Source organism: Emydura macquarii, unplaced genomic scaffold, assembly GCF_026122565.2.
Source record: "Emydura macquarii macquarii isolate MOO-44397 ecotype Brisbane River unplaced genomic scaffold, CSIRO-AGI_Emac_v2 contig_1119, whole genome shotgun sequence".
Lineage (NCBI taxonomy): Eukaryota > Metazoa > Chordata > Testudines > Chelidae > Emydura > Emydura macquarii.
In genome coordinates this window covers 1,401,077-1,420,199 of record NW_027131256.1, presented here as the reverse complement: position 1 = coordinate 1,420,199, position 19,123 = coordinate 1,401,077, and the positions used below count along the sequence as shown (strand labels likewise).

The 19,123-nt window shown below is 44.6% G+C and overlaps 1 protein-coding gene and 1 pseudogene across 2 annotated transcripts in view; one reads left to right on the top strand and one right to left on the bottom strand.

Annotated features, from left to right (window-relative positions):
- MAN1A2 (mannosidase alpha class 1A member 2) overlaps positions 1-19,123 on the bottom strand; it is a 206,864-nt gene that overhangs the window by 91,918 nt on the left and 95,823 nt on the right. For both annotated transcript variants that reach the window (XR_010919333.1, XM_067545975.1), the window contains exons 4-5: positions 15,747-15,865; positions 11,902-11,982 (exon numbers count right to left, since the gene is read on the bottom strand). Coding sequence is in view for 1 of the 2 variants with exons in the window: in XM_067545975.1 (XP_067402076.1) it covers positions 11,902-11,982; positions 15,747-15,865 (200 nt within the window). In the remaining variant the exon portion in view is untranslated. The remainder of the gene's footprint in view (positions 1-11,901; positions 11,983-15,746; positions 15,866-19,123) is intronic.
- On the top strand, positions 3,563-5,365 carry LOC137151852 (signal peptide peptidase-like 2B pseudogene; annotated as a pseudogene).

Genomic DNA, 19,123 nt, shown 5'->3' with positions numbered 1-19,123 from the left:
GGCCTCCAGTTACTGAGGGACCCTAATTAATGGACACTTTTGAATATTTTGTTCATAAACCTGTCCCTAACTCAGTTCTCCCTGTGTAAAATGGAAATAATATCTCCTTCCCTCACAGGGATGTGGACATAATTTCATTAATGTTTATGAGGAACCTTGTGGATGAACACCACAGAAAAGCCCAAGAATAAAGGGTTTGGACTGTGCGCAGTAAATAAGGCATAAAGCCACACACTGTATTAATAAAAAAGAAATATTAAACCATGTAAGCATATGAGCACTGGCAGCTGAGGTACTTGCATTACCCACCTTATGCAGTCAACGAAACAGAGGTCCTTGTGGAAGTAATAGTCTGTGATCATGTAAGTAAAGGTTATATCACAGTGCATATGCAGAAGAGTACAGAATTAACACTGCATGGGCTATATAATTGAATGGTCATTATTCCTGACAAAAAAGATACCACAAGCTTAAAATATAAGAAATTTTAAATACAAAAACTTGGTTAAATGTGGAGTTAAGTGTCCTTAGCTACTCATGCTGAACATGAGATTTTAATTCCTCAAATTCAAACCTTGGAAAAACAGGAAATGCAGAATTAAGGTTCTCCCACGTAATCCATTAAAAGAAAATTAGAGTTACAATAAAAAAACCCCACAATACCAGAAAACAGGAAATATAGAATTAAGGTGACATCCCACACAGTACAACCACAAAATTTAACTCTCCTTGTATGTAGATACCAAGAGAAATTAAGACATTACTACACTTTACCTGCGTCTAACAAAAAACTATCACTTTCTCTATGCTCACCACTGCTCCAAATCAGGACTCCCATTCATGCATTCCAACAGAATCCTCAACGGCGCCCATATAACAATACTGACCCAGTGAGCAATTTCTACTGGCTGACAGAAATCACACTGGACACACTGAGCCTCTCCTAATTGCTTACTGTTTCACAATCACAATCAAAGAGTCTAATCATGCATTACAGCACATCTTTACATTACTATCCTATAATTCATGCATGTGACCAAAGGCGAATATTCTCCACTCCCAAAAGAATGATGCAACAAGCTGTTGTCTTCCAAACAGGGGGCAAAGTGCTTGTGTTGTGTGGGCAATATCACCTTAACTCTGAAATTACCAGTGTTGGTACAGTTGTGGAGGGAGAGGGGTTGTGGAGAGGACAACTGTTTAAAAGTATTTGTACTAAAGCTGTTGCAGAGGATTATGGAAAGGAACCTTAACTCCACACTTCCGAACTTTATGATGTTTGATTCTGGAGAACTGAACTCTCCCTTTTCGGAAGGGAATGAGAAACACAAGACACCACTGTGTATTTGTAATTTTAACTCTGTGTTAAAATTCCTTGCACTTGAATTTAACAACAGTCATTCTATTAAGACTGGTAGAATACTCTGTATTCTAAACTGCAGCATTTTGAAAAACCCCACAGGGCTGAAAGCATCTAGCTCTAAACTGGTTCCTGAAAATGAAGCTTTTATTATGGCTGATTCTACTGCAGTGATGTATTCAGGTTAAGAAGTTGGGTTGCTTGGTGGGTGGTGTGACACATATTGCAGTTGCATGGAGTATCTTTTGGGTTATGGTAATGTATTAAATTGTGGACAAGGTACTGTAGGCAAAGGCAGAGGGATTGTTACCACAGCTCTTCCAGGAACTGAAAACAGTGGGGGTTGAGTAAGGCTTCTTGTTGAAACTAAACACCTCTAGAGAGGTATCTCCCCCTGGTGAGGCTTGTATATACTGGATCAAAAATGGGTTTTCTAGAGATTAGGAAACAAAACAAGGGCTTTTGGTATAAAAGGATATGCTTGAACTGAATTGTGGTTTTCCTTTTGATTCAAAAACTGACAGGGTCTTGGGACTTAGGGGGATTTCAACCCTTGCTGATGGGTTGGAAGGACTAACACCTACCAAAGCCCTATCTTGGAGTTGGGAGTGATCTCTGGTAAGCTTTTAGTAGGCATGTAGGAACTTTTATTGTTTGTGTGTTTTCTCTGGGATGCCTTCATCTTAAGAATAAATGTACCGCTGAAAGAGTTGTGTGGTAACTTGTAACTGCTGGTTATACACCTTACACAGGTGTATTAGGGAAAACAATGGACAGGTACTGGCCCTTATGAAAATTGATTTGCTGAGGATATCACTGTGTAAAGGAGTGGGACGTGGGTCCCCACCCAGAGAGAGATGACAGCTGGCAACTTTAGACCAGGGAGGGCACTCATGGAGAGGGCCCTGGAGCAGGGGGTTACAGATATAATTACACCAAAACTGTGACAGGTGGCTCCCCTGTTCTGTCAGTTAACCCAGCAGGATATGTACAATCTACTGATTTTACCTGGCAAAAAGAGTGAAGTCACAGAGAAAAATCAGTGAACCTATAAGAAAGAGTTTATAGACTACACAGTTAATGGGGCAGAGGTCCTTGTGAAAGGCCAAATTAATTTAGCATCTCCTGAAGGGGGATACCTGGATCTCACTGAAATAACTACTACTGTATTATGTCTAGATAGAGTAATATATGCACTCCCTGCCTGGAAGCAAGAAGGCTATTGTCACTGCTGCACACACGACAGTGACACTAGCCCAAAAGAAAGTATACACAATTAGTGTATTATAAATCAGCTCAATTTTATAACAGTCTAGAGCAGACAGGAGGCTCCTGAGCAGCCCCCTCATCTGGGTAAAATCTGGGTGTCTGACCTAGCTCTGCAGTGAAACAATTAAAAGGAACGCATGTAACACCACTTTTTGAAACTTAAGGCTCTGCTGACCACATCTCCTCTGCTCAATTTCCTGGTCACCCACCTACTTTTTATGTCTACCACTTTCCCATGCCCGAGTTTCCTGAAATACTCCCTTACCCCACTTTCTTTCTCTCACTAACAACCTGTCCCCTCCCCACTCATGCTCTCCATACATTCTCCCTCTCAGGTTCTATCGCATGAAAAACAGGAGGAGCCAGAAGCAAACATCCTGGAAGCAATGATAGAGGGCAGCAATCTTGACTAAAGTTAAACGTTTACAAGGCAGTTGCTCCTGAAATTAAAAAGTACTTTAAACAAAATCTGGAATCACAAGATTGGTGATAATCACAAGAGCTAGCAATTTTGCATCTACGGCCACATGAGAAGAGGGCAGGGCTAGTTAGTCTGTTTGGGGAGGGGAAGGAGCTTGCTACAACAAAGGCCAGAATTTTTCTCCATGGGCAGAGGTAAGACTTGCAATGTAACAGGCACAGCAGAACTTGTCTCCAGGATGAGGGTACAGAGCTCGCAATATAACAGACAGGGGGATGGGGGATTGTGCCCAGGGAGGCTTGCCATGTAACAGGATGGAGACTCTCCCCACCCTGTGAGGAGGAGGGGTTTGCTATGTAACAGAGAGAGGGCGGGGCTCATCTCCATGGGGCCAAAGTTCATTATGTAACAGGTAGGGGAAGTGGATGTCTCACCACACGGAGAAAAGCTTTCCAGGTGATGGGAGCGTGGTGAGGGAAGGCACCTACAACATGCAGAACCCAGGGAAGAAGATGGCCCTGCTGCTATCCTGCCTCCTCCTGCTTCTTATTCCACATGTGCTTGCTCAGCACCCTGGAGTCGTCAGAGTCATTCCAGAGAAAGGAGGGGATTACTGCTTCCTCTTCCCTTCTCACTGGGTGCAATCATTGCAGGACAAGAGTGGCAACAGCAAATGGCTCCAGCCATATCAGAACCTAACTTCCTCAGCCTTGTGTTGTCTTCCTTCCTTCTTTGGCGAGGATGACTGTGATGGCGGGGGACTCAGCACTAGAATCGCCTCAGTGAGGGAGGGTAACTGCAACTTCTTTGAGAACGCCAGACTCCAGAGAATAAATGGAACCCACGTGCTATTAATCCTTGGTGGAGATGCTCCAATATTCTTCACAGGAGGCAATGGATTGGGTCACAACCGGGGTCACTGTGAGGAGATCATTATTCCTGTAAATCTGCTCAGTGACATAGACATAATCTATTTATTCTTCAAAAACCTAGGCAGGCTCTTGGGATACAATATGGTGATCATGTTCATCATAGCAGTAGGCACAGTCACCACTGGAGGCTATTGGGCAGGAAACATAGAGAAGAAAAGGCAGCAATACATGAAATGCAGATGCAAAAATGCAGAAGATTTTGATGATGTAACAATTGATCCTGATGTCCCCTTCATCTGTGCAAGTATAGTAATGTCCTCCTTCATACTGCTTGCTCTCTACTACTTCTATGATCACTTTGTGAATATGATTATAGGATTTTTCAGTCTGTATGCATCGCTTGCGCTTTACAGTTGTTTGTCTGCCTCTGTGAACAAACTCCCATTCGGAGAACAGAAACTCCATTTACCATATATTCACAGTGGTCCACAGGTCAGGAAATTGTTCCTGGCAGGATTTTCTGTCTCTATCACTGTCACGTGGGTGATCTTCAGAAATGAGGATCAGTGGGCCTGGGTCCTGCAAGACTTTCTAGGAATCTCTATCTGCCTTTATGTTCTAAAAACAGTACGTATGCCTACCCTGAAGAACTGCTGTTTGTTTTTAGTTGCTCTTTTGGTCTATGATGTCTTTTTTGTATTTATCACTCCTTTTCTAACCAAGTCTGGGGAGAGCATAATGGAAGTGGCAGCTCTCGGCCCATCTGACTCTATCCGTCATGAAAAGATCCCCTTTCTGTTGAAGGTTCCAATATTATCCTCTGCATCAGCCTTTGATGACAACCCCTTTACTATCCTTGGCCTTGGTGACATTGTAATTCCTGGTTTCCTGATAGCCTACTGCCACAGATTTGATGTTCAGATGCACTCCTCCAGAGTCTATTTTGTAGCTTCTACTGTAGCTTATAGCTATGGCCTTCTGGTGACCTTTGTAGTTTCAGCATTAATGCAAACTGGTCAGCCTGCTCTCCTCTACTTGGTGCCCTGTATTCTTACCATGAGCTTGGCTGTTGCTCTTTTGCGCAAAGAACTCACAATTTTTTGGACAGGCAGTGGTTTTACAAAGGACCTATCTCGTTCTTCCTCGGGGATGGCTATCAGCTCTCCAGATACACAAGTGTGTCAACAAGAAAGGGAAGAAAAAATGATCAATTTCACATTCAATGAAGAACAGCTAGATAGCTCCATTGTAGTGACAGAAAAATTGACTGATCTCAACATACACGTTGAACAGAACTCAGACTCCATGCTATGTAAAGAAGAATCAATCAATCAAGATGATGGTGAGCATGAGAGAGAGATTCTCAAAGCAGAGAAGAATGAGTCAGACTCTATGATAGAGGAAAAAGCTCCACAAATATACCCAGAAAATCTCAACATGTAAATGATGCTGGTTTTGCAATCATTAAAGAGTCTCCCTGGAAAATGGATAAAAAATGCAAGAACGTTCAATCTCAGTGTGGTAATAAACCTATAACATGTAAATCATCTTTTCAAGATGTAGTGCTTTAATGTGCTCTGATATGTGCATGTGACTATTTTGACTAAACATAGTACCATTTTGTTGCTGTTACGCCAGGAAGGTACAAAAGATTTTTTCAAGTCATTTTATTAAATATTTTATTTTAAAAAGAAAAGGATAATCACAAAGAACAATAACCACTTTTTAAACAACTAATTCTAGGCAATAATGGTCAACATAAATGAACACAATGAACTAAAGCACTCATCGTACCATATAATTGATATATAACAATTGAAACAGGAATTATAATTAATGAAATAATAGAAACACAAGTATCAAGTAAACCCAAAAGGAAACTGTGCTACCCAGGATAACACAAAAGAGCTTAGGATACAATGTGAAAGAGTTTGCATAAGTTGCAGAAGCTTTCATACTGCCATGAAGGAACCAGATCTTTGTTTTTCCATGTCAGAGTTCACTATTCAGAACCCAGACTCATCTCACCCCCTCCAAATTTTACCTGATCCATTTTAGTAAACTAGAAGTCCAAACTTTCAGGGAAGGTTCAGCTGAATATTTTATTTATATTTAGTCATTTCATTTATGACTATCACCATAGTAACTGTGCCTCACAAACATTAATGAAAATATGCCCTACCACAGATTATGGGCTTCATGAATAATCAATCAATGGATGAAGTTCTGTACCCTACATTATGGAGGTCAAACTATATGGTCATAGTGGCCATAATCTATGAATCTATCATAATCTATGAAAAATCCACATTAATTCCATTTTATAGGGGGGGGGGAATAAAGGCTTTGAATAATTTCCCCAATATCATACAGGGAATCTCTTCATAGATGGGAAGAGAATCCAGTTGTCCTTACTCCCAGTTTCTGTGCCTTAACCATAAAATCATCCATCCTCACTACTAAAAATTTTAAATGTTAACATTTTGTCAATTTTATCAAAATATAATTTTATGCCTAGTTAAAGGGTATAGGAAAACAGGCATCTCATTGCTTTGGGAAGACAGAACGTCTGCCACTTAGCATAGCAAAGATGAGAATGCTTCCCAGGAGCGAGTTACGGCTCCCTATTCTCTGCCCAGCCTCTATTCTTTCTATGTTCTCCCCAGTTGATACTAATTTTTCCTCTTATAAGCAATTAGCAGCATATTTTCTAAGAACTGATACACCATGGAGACTGCCATTATATGTCTATACTCAGAAAACATATCTTGTATGAAAGTGTGTTAGCTAACATATTTTAAGTGACACTGTGTTTAACAGCTTAGCACTCAGCATAGACAGAAATAAGCTAGGTTTAAAAATGTGGGTTGACCCCTACACTGGGTTAAACACAACCAGCTAACACCTCTTTAAATAAAACAACTGTCTTTGTCCATATTAAGACAAAAATCTTACTAATTAAAGCATATTAGAAAACATGTTAATACATTTTCTAACATGACACATTTTCCCACTGTAGATTAGGCCTCAGAGGCGGTTGAACTGCCACCACCAATACTTTGTTTCACGAATAAACAAACATCTTCATCCTCCAGGGCTGTCAGTGCAGCATCTTTCACCAACGATAAATTTAATGTTTTAAAAACAAAGAACCAGAACAGTCAGCAGACAGCTATAATTTTCAGCCACTGGTCGTCATTTTGTGTGAAAAGATCATTTTACCTTTAACAGGAAGGTGAAAGGCCAATATGGCCACTAAGTTCACTTTGATTGATGAGAAGGCCAACCCTTCGTGCTTCAAATAAAGAAAGTGGTCTAGGATCATCCCAGTAGGTAAAGCGTTTCCACTTGGCCAGGTAAGACATTCTGATAGATGGTTCTCTAGTCTCCAGTTGAATCTGCAGGACTTGGGCTGAACAGGTCTGTTCTTCTTGGCTTAGCCATTGAGCATCCATGTAGTCAGATATAGGGAGGTCAGGTCTGGGTGAAGCAGATGACCATGATCCTGGGAGAGAAGATCCAGTCGCAACAGAAGTGTCCATGGGCAAATCACTGATAATTTGAGTAACATCCCGAACCAAAGTTGTTGCAGCCACATAAGCGCCACCAGGATGACCTGCGCCCTGTCTCTTTTCACCTTCATGGGTACCTTGTGGATCAATGGTATTGGCAGGAAGGTATACATGAGATCTCCTGACCAAGTCAGGAAGAAAGAGTCAGTCAGTGAGCCATTGTCGAGCCCCTGCCAGGAGCAAAACAGCCTGCATTTTCTGTTCTCTCTCGTGGCAAAGAAATCCACTCGGGGATTGCCCCACCTCTGGAAAATACAACTGGTCACTTCCGGGTATAGGGACCACTCGTGGTGAGAGCAAAAGGATGTCATTAGGCAATCTGCTAATATGTTTCTGGCCCCCGGGAGATGTACCACCTCCAGGTGGATGCTGTGACTGACACAGAAGTCCCAGAGACATAAGGCTTCCTGATACAGGGCCAGGGACCGGGCACCCCCATCTGTTGATGTAGTACATTGAGGCTGTGTTGTCTGGGAGTACCTGAACCACCTTGTTGTAGATCTGGGACAGGAACACCACGCAAGCTAGGCGGATTGCCCTGAGCTCTCTGAAGCTGATAGGTAACACTAGCTCTTCTGTGGTCCAGATGCCCTGGGTCTGGAGGAATCCAAGGTGGGTTTCCCACCCTAGATTCGATGCATCTGAGACCAATGATAATGTCGATTGGGGGGCCTCCACCATGACAGGGAGATAAGTATTCATGAAGGGACCATAAGTAACGTGTCCAGGTGATGCCTTGCTTTGGAATACATGGATGCCAGCCACATTTGGAGAGGTCTGAGGTGTAGTCTGGAGTGCTGTACATGTTACCCAGAAGGCTGAGGCATACCCTCGACACAGTGAGCGGGTGGGCTGATTTCGGGCTATAAACTCTGACATTGCTAGGAACCTTTCTTCCAGTAGGAGCACTCTGGCCCGTGTAGAGTCCAGGACTGCTCCAATGAACTCTATCTTTTGAACTGGAACAAGTGTTAACTTTTGTTCGTTTATTAACAGGCCCAGAGCTTGGCAGGACAATCTCAATGTTGCCTTGGACTTGCATCCTCAATGGCCCCTTATGAGTCAATCGTCCAGGCAAGGGAAGACCTGCACACCTCTGCACCTGAGATGGGCTGCCACCACCACCATACATTTGGTGAACATGCGCGGTGTGGTTGAAAGGCTGAAGGAGAGAGCACTGTGAACTGATAATGGTTAGCTACCATGTACCTCAGGAACCTCCTGTGTCCCAGGAAGATAGAGATGTGAAAAGAGGCATCTTTTAAGTTGAGGGTGGTGTACTAGTTGCCTGGATCCAATGAGGGAATAAATGGTGGCTAAAGAGACCATACAAAATTTCAGCTGTTGAGGCCCAGGATAGGTCTAAACCTTCCTTTCGCCTTCAGAATTAGAAAGTAACGGGAGTAAAAACCTCTTCCACATAGTTCTCGAGGTACCTCTTTCACCTCACCCACTTTTCAGATTGTGTGCACATCCTGGATGAGAAGTTGCTCATGAGAGGGGTCTCTGAAGAGGGACAGGGAAGGCGGCCAGGAGGGTAGGATCGAGGAAAACTGGAGGGTGTATCCGGCGGCTACTGTATTGAGCACCCACAGCGATCTGACGTTATGGTATCCCAGGCCGGGAGGAAAGGGGTTAATCAGGAAGAAAATAACAGGGAAGTTGGATCCCAGGTAGTAACTGGTAAGTTGCCTTCGGGCACATTTTCAAAAGGTTTGTTTGCCATCTTGGTGGTGCCAGCTTGAGCCTGGTTGGGGGGCCACAGGTGACGAGTGGTCTTGGCACCTCTTGTAACCCCTATTCCTTCTTCTGTAGGGTTCTCCACAGGATTGCCCCCCAAATCTCTGCATCTGCTGGGACCTGAAAAGTCTCCTGGCTGATGATGGGATGTACAGGCTAAGGGAACACAGAGTCGCCCTCAAATCCTTCATGCCATGCAGCCTAGAGTCCGTCTGTTCCGCAAATAGGGCTCTGCCGTCAAAGGGGAGGTCCTGGAAGGATGGTTGGACCTCTGACGAAAGGCCAAACGACTGCAACCACAATGCCCTTCTCATCGACACTGCAGAAGCTATGGTCTTGGCTACAGAATCTGCTGCATCTGAGACTACTTGCAGTGATGCCCTAGCTACTGTCCTCCTTTCCTCCAGGATGGCCTCGAACTCATGCCTGCAGGCCTGAGTCCTCAAATTTTAGGGAGTCCACAAATTTATCCAGAGTCTGCCAGATATTAGAAGTGGTATCTACCCAACAATGCTTGCTGGTTAGACATATGAAGCTGCAGGCTAGCAGTAGAATAATTCTTGCATCTGAATAAGTTCAGCTTTTTCACTTCCTTATTTTTCAGCGTGGAACCCACTTGGCCCTACCTGTCTCTCTCGTTGGCAGTTGTGATTACCAGAGATCCTTAGGAGGGGTGGGTGTAAAAATACTCACACCCCATGGCTGGCACGTAATATTTCCTTTCCGCCCGCTTTGACATAGGGGGTAAGGAGGATGGGGTTTGCGACAGTGCTTTGGCAAGTTTCACTATCTCTTCATGTACCAGAAGGGCCGCCCTGGATGGAGCAGCCGTCGCCGGGATCCCAAAGAGCTTGTCTGCAGAACAGCTATTCTATTTTAAGGCCCAGATTGAATGCCACTCTTTTAAGCAGTTCCTGATAGGATCTGATATTGTCCAGCGGGACCCACCACTGCCTCATCAGGCGAGGACGATAAGGAGGCTGATAGCTGTGGTGGATTGGGATCCTCTTCCCTGGCTGGGGTGACTCCTCCTGGGCTTGAGGTGGGTGACCTTTCTTGGTCTGACTCCATGTCTAAGTGCAGTTCCATACTCTGGGGCACTGAGGATCTTGGTATCAAGGTACTTGTTACCGAGTAGGCCTGCAGGAATCCTGGGGGGAAATTCCTGGGATCTGCACCGGGAAACTTGGAACTGGCAGTGTTCCGGGGACCGATACCTCTGCTCTGCCAACCAGTGCTGGGCACTCAGAGATCAGTGGTGGAAAACCGACCCCTCCCTGTGCTGTTCCGGCAAGTGAGGCTTCAGGTCCGAGAACTGCCTATGTGTCGGTGATCGGTGCCTGGGAGACAGGGACCGCCACACTGTTTTCAATGCCAGTGTTCCCTTAGATAAGCTCCCTACTGGCATCGGTGCCAAGTCTTGGTGTGGGGGCCTTCCCTCTCTAGGCATCGGCAGTACGGACGTTGCCAGGAGGTCCTTCATTGCTTAGAACGCCTCTGGAGTAGTTGGCAATGCCAGGTGATGGGGCTCTTTACAGCTGCCCGAAGTCAGTGGCAGGCCAGTTATAGAGCTCGAAGCTCACGAAAGTGAGGGACCCCTTAGGGATTGAGGGTATTTGTGGCCCCATGAGGGTCTCACCTGGTCTTGAACCACCTCCTTCTTCTTCGTTGGCAAATGCCCCCACTCAGTATGGGTCTTCCTCGGCACAGGAGATGTCAATCAGTACTGTGAAGAAGACGGTGCCAGAGGGGCGCTCTACACAGAAGCCAAGGTTTGCGGTGCTGAGTCCAAGCGACCCGGCTCCGATGCCTGCCTGAGTGCTGACTCCAGCAGACTAGCATGGCCCTTTTTATTTTGAGGGCGAAAGCTTTTGCAGATCTTACACTTTTCACATATGTGAGTCTCCCCCAGATACTTTAGACAACTCTGATGCAGGTCGAAACATAGGGTTTAAAATCCAGGGACCAGGGCACACCCTGTCCCTAGGTCACCATCTAACAACTAACTCTACAACTAACTAAACTAAAAGGCAACTATATCCACGTAAAAAAGATACAAAAAAACCACTAGGGTCGGAAAGCATGCAAGAACAAGAGACATTCCAGCACCATCACAGGTGGTAAGAAGGAACTGAGAAGGAGGAGGGCCGGCAGCGCCCTATATATGGGTGCATACATGCGCTGTTGCAGAGGGCGCTAGAGCCAATCCTACAGGTACTACTAGGGGAAAAATTTTCGGCACCAGTGCATCTGGCACACACACACCTAATTGGTAATGAACATGAGCAAGCACTTGAAGAAGAACAAGGTATTTGTAAACACTGGAGTCTAATAACTAGATAACTAAGGTTGAGGTGACATCTTGTGTAAGTGGGTGCAACGCTATTGACACTGAAATTGAAATAGCCTTGATAAAAAGAGCAAACCAGAGAAGGCACAGGCTGCTTCAAAGTCCTGGTAAAGGGTCTTCAGCTAGCCCAGGGATGCTATACAATAATCAGCTTTAAATGGAGATTTCATGATCCCTGAAGGGTTGGGTAACTCAGCCCATCCTACTTATTATATTAGCTCCAAAAGTATTGTGAAGCCAACAATTTCAAACCTTCCAATTGTGCAACTTTCATTTGATAGACTACTAATTTTCACACTTCCTTATGGTTTTCTTACCTCCTGTCCTGAAAGGTAATATGCTGCTAGAAGACCACCAATGAAGCGGATATTGACCTCAAAAACAGACACCTCTGAATTCTGGGAAGAGAGGAAAAGTAAATGTTTAAAAAGCTTCTCTACAGAACAATCAAGGTATCAGAAGAAACTGTTATCATTAGGGTAGGGATACATACAAATCCAAAATTCACACAAGGACTTGTAGTTTGCCAATAAGGACAACACCCTGGCATCTTCATGACGATAGTCACAATGGCCTGTCTACAGATCCCTCCTCCTGTCCAGAATCCCTCCCCCACATTCTTTCAAAAGTGTCAGCATTCACACCTAGTGCCCACCTGCACAGTCTTAGGTGCTCCTCCCACTCTTTCCCTTGACTCACCATAATTCATTTTCAGTATCCGTACAATACTGATAACCACTAATAGGTACATGACAACCCCCTAAAAATGGAATTTTCCCATCTCAGTTCAGGGTTCCAAGTACAATGTGTAACTTTTAGACCTAAATTATGCAAAAAAAACCCTTGCCTGTCCATCCACTCACCCTACAGATGGCAAACTGGGAATTATATGACAATGTTAACTGATTACAGAAATCTTATCAACTTCCATTTTAATGAAATTCTAAAAATATACCACAAGGATAAAATATATAACTAAATGCATATTACATTTAAGTTTTTTTTAAAACCCATCCACAATGAAAATATATTTGCCCCAGAAGTTCAGATTTTTTTTAAAGGTAATGAAGCTAAAGTCTGGAAGTTAGGACATGCTCATTCTTGCTGTCCTAATCATGAAAGATCTCCTTCTCCCTGCCTTCTATTGTCATTTTATGGGAACCATATGGAAGTAGGCAAAGGAGAACACAAACCTCACTGAACTCCCCCTTGCAAGAAAAACACTGAAGAAAAACACACCAACATGGTAAAAGGTGTCAAAAGACAGCCAGATAAGCTGAGGTCTATGTAGTATGAAGACATTTCACCTTAGAAACTGAACATTTGCCTACTTTGGGCCACTATCATAAACCCATTTACCGTCTGAGTGTGAAGCTGCAGTACTGGATTATTCAGCTGCGGCAGTATGACTTTGATTTGGTACATAGAAAAGGAAGACGTAATTTACTTGCCAATACTCTTGAGAAATTCTGCTTCATTGGCACCCTATGTGATGGGACAAATCCCCATCCCACTGACAGAAAGGCTACTGAGCATTCTGACACTCAGGAAGTTGCAATTAGGCACATTTGCAGAACATGCTCCCCTTGGAGAAGCGGAGCTTAAAAGGGTGATAGTGGCCACACAAAGGGGGGCGTTCCCAGGAGCAAGAGGCTTCCAGGGATTCATAGCGAGCGCCACTAGCAAGGGGAGCTCAGTCTAAGACAGCTGCTAGCCCCTTCCTCCCCACCCTTGTTTGTGGCAGACAGACTGTATGAGCCTAAGATGGAAACAAGGCCCTAGAGGGTTCCCTACATCGAACAACCTGTGGGAAGGACCTTGAGAATGTTGCCAGGGACTAGAAGCAAATGAACCGTAATTGGGCTCAAAAAGGACCCTGGAGTGAGCTGAACTCCCACCAGGAACAGTGAGATTGCCCGGGAGTGGATGCTCCCACAGAAGCACCCAGGGGTAAAAGACTCAAAGCAACTATGGCTAAGCCAAGGCTGAGGGTCAGACAACTACACCCTCATATTCAGAAACGGCAGAGTACACCACATTCTTTTACTGAAAAACATACCAATGGACTTAGGGGGGACTGCTGATGCCTCTCTTAAAGATGTTGAACTATGCAAGGTGATAGGAGCTGTACAAGCAGATTGGATCCAGTTCTTAAGAAAACTGTGTCTACATTCTACAAAATCCGTTGCGAGCTCACAGGGAACACATGTGCTACTCTGTATATCTTACGCAGAGAAGCCTGGGTGATCATTCCAGGATCGTTGTGACCTGCTGCCCTGGATGTGGCTCATGAAGGATGTTTGGGAGTTACAAAGATGAAAGAACTTCTGCATAGTCCTGGTTGGTGGCCAAGGTTACAGGCAGACACTGAGCAGCGTTTGAAGATATGCTCCGACAGCAAAATGCAGATAATGCCTGTTCCTCCAACTCCTCTGAAACCAACAGTCATAGACAGACTATAGCAGAGAACTGCAGTGGATATTACTGGCCCCTTGATTGAACTCCATGATTACACCCTGCTGACAGTTACAGACTATTACTCATGTTATCCCTTTGCATTCCTAATTTCAGAAAGCACCTCAAAGGAGCTCATTTCTTGCCTAGCCACTTTATTTGCGATATTTGGTTTATCAAAGAGTCTTTTTTCAGATAATAAGACACCTTTTGCATGAAGAGAGTGTGAAGGCTTTCTGACGAGAACTGGTACAGTTCATTATAAATCTGCTGTGTACCATACCCAAGGAAATGGGACAGTGGACAGATTGCATGAGACTCTGAAGTAGTATGTAGCTTGCATATTAGAGGAACACTGAGATACACCCTCCCTTATTGCAATAAGTTTTGCTTTATATGATATTTGGAATACCCCTCATGAAAGTATTGGAGAAACCCCATTCTATCAGCTCTTCAGTCAACTTATGAGGACCAAGTTGTTTATAAGGGCAGAAAAGGATCATCCCCCTCCTTCACTGTCCTTGAAGCCAACTGATGTGACTAGGAAATATGCGAGTTTCAAAAAGCATATCCATTCAAGACTCCAGGCATTCTATCCTGGACAGGCAGTGCATGTTAGATGAGGGTCTGGAAGCATTTTCAATACTCATGGCATGATCTTCCTGGCTACAGGGTAAGGAGCATGCCGAACGCATTTAGCACAGGGAGAACATACTGTTAACCAGCAAGATATACTGTTTACTGAAAGAGGAATAGGATGCTCTTTCTGTGAATGATGGTGTCATGTGGCCAATCGGGGAAGTTGCACCACAGCAACAGCATCCACACCGTGAGGTGAATCAGAGATACAGCCTACAGCCCCAGGATCACCTGGTGCCTCCCAACCAGGTACCGCTGAATTTTTGGGGAGAAGGGAAGGAAATTGTGATGGCTGGTATGTGTGTTGCCTTCCTGCTTCCTATTTTGTTTCCTGTCTCCTGCTCCCTGAACTCAGTGTTTCTGTTTAAGATTATGTGTGTGTGTGCATAGCATTGGATGTGTGCTGCTATACAGGACCCATTGCTTCATATCTGCTATTTGGACTGTTACGTTTTGTTCCAGTTGTTGCTGAACTAACGAGTTCATGGTTATTACATATTTTGATTGACAACCCACCTGTGTGTCTTGTTTTTTGGATTTTGTGGTTTTGGTTTGCTATTTTGGGATGCATCAGGGCATATACCTTAAAAATGTGGAATAAATAATTCAACTGTAATATTATAAGTAGTTTATACACCACAATTTTAAAAGTAAAACCCATCCTCCTTCCACAATTGACTAGTCTGCTGCTGTTGTAAAGTGCTTATAATTTGATTTGTGTAGGGGATAATTTTGTACTGATTTCTTCTGTAGAGGTTTTATTGCCTCTCATGGAACATTTAAGTATTATCCACTTTCTGGCAATCACTCTAATGTCCAAAAAACACATTAGATAGAAAGATATCCTTGGTTGGGTGCCACAGACATTCAATCTTCAAAACACAAAAAATAAAAATGAAGTCCTTGAAGTTTATCCATAAACCTGAATTTCAGGGCTTTCTAATAAATATTTTTTGTATCCTCAACCATAGTTCCAGCTTACAAACCATTTTTCCCCCTTGGCACAATACAGTATGTTTTCTCAAAACACCTTTAAAAGAACCAATGAAATACAAGATGTTCAACTCACCACACTAAAATCAAGGTTTTTGTCAATCCAGTCTTGTCCTTGTTTGAATTCATCATGAAGTCCCATGATATAGAGAGTATCCAAAGCATCTACTACGGTAGCACCCATTTGCGAATTTCCTGCAGGCAAAAAATAGGATTTCTATTACAAATGATTATTTCAATGGAAAAAAATGGAACCGACAAAAATCATAGTCAAAGTCATGTTAGGGCTTGGCCATTGGTAAGGCGACAGTATTAAGAGGAAATCTCACAGTCAGCCAGAAATTAGGAGCAGCCTGAAGGCCCACCCTTCCTCCTGTGTGCAGCTTAGGTGCATTCCTGAAGGCCACACATTTACATTTTGGAGGAAAGGGAGAGTGAAACTTGAAAAGATCATCCTTATCTGATTTCCTTACAAGAAGATGAACAACCACACTCTCAGACACCTATAAAGACTGTAAAGACACTCAACTTCAAATACCTATTAGGGGATTCTTGGATGGGATTGGGAAGAGTATTACCTAAGAGAGCTATTATAACTTCAGTATCTACAGTAATCCTTTGCACATCCTGATATTTAGCACAGGAATTCAACTGAATTTTGCAAACACCGATGTTAGTTAATTGCATGTCTTACTTATTGAAAGTAACCGTCAATTACCACCACTGTATCATATTCCAGACAAAAAACTACATTAGGATACAGTTAAGGTTCCAGATACGTATCAGTACCCTGTAGCGACGCTATGCAAGAACTATACAATTCTGATTAAGGCATTTTTGTGTTTCTGTTCTCAGATTAGATTAAGGTGATTTTTAAAGACACAGTTAATCTTCAGGGCAGAGTTAAGGTTTGGCTGTCTGTGTGGGGTGTACAAGTCCCCCAGTGGGGAACCAAAGGTTAACAAGCAACTCCGGGACCAAAAAGCACCTGTTGGACTTTCCTACAGTGGAAGCAGAGCTCAAAAGGGAGTCACCCAGTTCAGTCACAGTGGTTGAAGCATAGGAGCTGTCCTATGTTAGTCACTCCTGCAGAGATGCAGCAAGAGCTCCACAGTGCTTGGACCAAAGCTCCCAGCTGAGTCACCAAAGGCCCCCATGCAGATCGGAACAGCGGGCCACGACTATAGAAAAGAGCTTCCAGATCAAGGTCAGGGAGAACCCCCCTTTTTGTGAGGCCATAGGCAGACCCTGCTGGGATTTAAGAGGATAGAGGCCACAACAGGAAGTAACCCAGGCTGCCTGTCTGACTGCCAAGCATAGGGCCATGGGATGGAACCTGGTGGGAATAGAGTGGGCCCAGGTTCTCTACTGCCAACCACAGACTCTCACCACTGGTGACACACCAGCTCGGACACAACAACTGGTGGAGAATGAGGCCATCTACTCAGTCCCTTTAGAAGGGCAGCAAACATACCGACAAAACCAGCCCAAGGGAGACCATGGACGAAGAAAAGCTGCTGTAATGGACGACAGAGAGCCCATGACAGCAGGCGGCCCAGCAACTACAACGCCAGCTCCTGCGATGGATAGCTGCCCAGCAGCTACTCCAAGATCTGGCAGCACTAAAGTAAAAGCAGCCATGCTAGACTACATGGATATCAACACCAAGACATTCTGCCAATGATTTACGAAGGAAAAATACCCGCCGGCATCACAGTCACAGGTGGTGGCACAACGCCTGAAACAAGAGTGCTGGCGCTGCCTGGATCCCGAGATGCAGACCAGAGTACAAGTAGCTGGAACAGTTCATTCAGGTTCTCCCAGCCGGTGGGAGAGAATGGGCGAGGCACCAACAACCGGAGACATAACCCCAATGGAGAATTACGTGGCTGCCAAGGGTTGGGCTTCTCTGACTCCTAAGACTGGGGCACCTGAACTCAGGGCACCAACACTTAGCAAAGGACAGGCTAAGAGGGGAGGCTGAAAGATGATCTTTCTTTTTTCAGGTTGCCCTCATCCAAGGGGCTGAAGCCCAACCACTGAGGTGGAGCTGAGAGGGGCCCAAGATCTCTGAGAACAGGGATATGCTGCACCAGGAAACCTCACAACCCCAAAGGAGGAACAGCCAACCCCAACCCCAAAGCGGAGCTTTTTCAAGTGTGAATAGAAAGGACATTTGATGCTGGAATGCCCCTTCATGGACTGCAGCTATGGACAGGCATAGACTGCATGTGCCAGGGCTCACAAGCGGAGCCTGGTCAAATGCTAATTCCAACAAGGGTCAATGGGTCTGAGGTAACAGGCCTCCAGATGCAGCCAAAAAATCATGAGAGAAAACTTAGTAGAGTTCCCCAACATGTTGGATGCTCCTATCTACCTCCAATGCATAGAGAGAGACATATGATCCTACCCCACAATGGAAGTGCAGCTGAGGGTAAGGGACTATACTGAGACTGGCAAGATAGGGCTATCAGCCACCCTAGCCTACCTTGTGATACTAGAGTGAGACAGGAAACAGTTTGGGGAAGTCCTGAAATGGAGGAGTGGAGACCCATTGGTGGAAACTCACCCAATCCTGGAAATGAGGAGGCTTATGGGACAGGGCAAGATGAAAGATCCTGGAGAAGGTCCCTCCGATCAACCTGAAATGTCGATCCGACCACCCGTTAGCTCAGGGGCACCTGAAGGCATAAGTCTTGAATGACTATCTGAGGATGAAGATTTTGTGCAGGAACAACAGGAGGACCAGATTCTGAGCCGAGCATTGGAGAAGAAAGCCTTCACCAATGGGGAGGAGGACGAATCCTGACAAACTAAAGAAGTGGCCACAATTTGAGCTCTGGAATGAACAGCTTTACAGGGCAACGTAAGACCTCCAAACTCAAGAAATAGTGAGACAGCTCCTGGTCCCCAAAAAGTTCCAACTAGCACACTCAGTGGCATCTGTAGGGCACTCGGGGAGGGAGAAGACACTGGAGAGTGTGGCCCTCAGGTTCTTCTGGCAAAGAAGAAGTGCACAGTTTTTGTGCCTCATGCCCCAGATGTCAGCTGGCAGGGTCCAAACAGATGCCTAAGGCCCCGTGGTTCCACTCCCAGATGTGGGAGTACCCTTTGACCAGGTAGGAATGGATTTAGTGAAGCCCCTCGAGAAAAGTGCATCAGGGTACCGTTGTATATTAGTGATAGCGGACTACACAATGTGATATCCTAAAGCCATCCCCCTCCGTACAATCAATGCATCCACCATTGTCGATGAGCTCATGAAGGTCTTTGTGAGGGTCAAGATACCTAGGGAAATATTGACAGACTGGGGCTCCAAGCTATTGTTCAAACTGATGTGGGAATTGAGCAAACTACTGAAGAGCAAGGCCTCAACACCTCCAGAAAAATGAGCTGGTGGAGATGTTTAATGGGACCTCAAGGCAATATTAAGGAAGTTTGTGGGTACTGAAC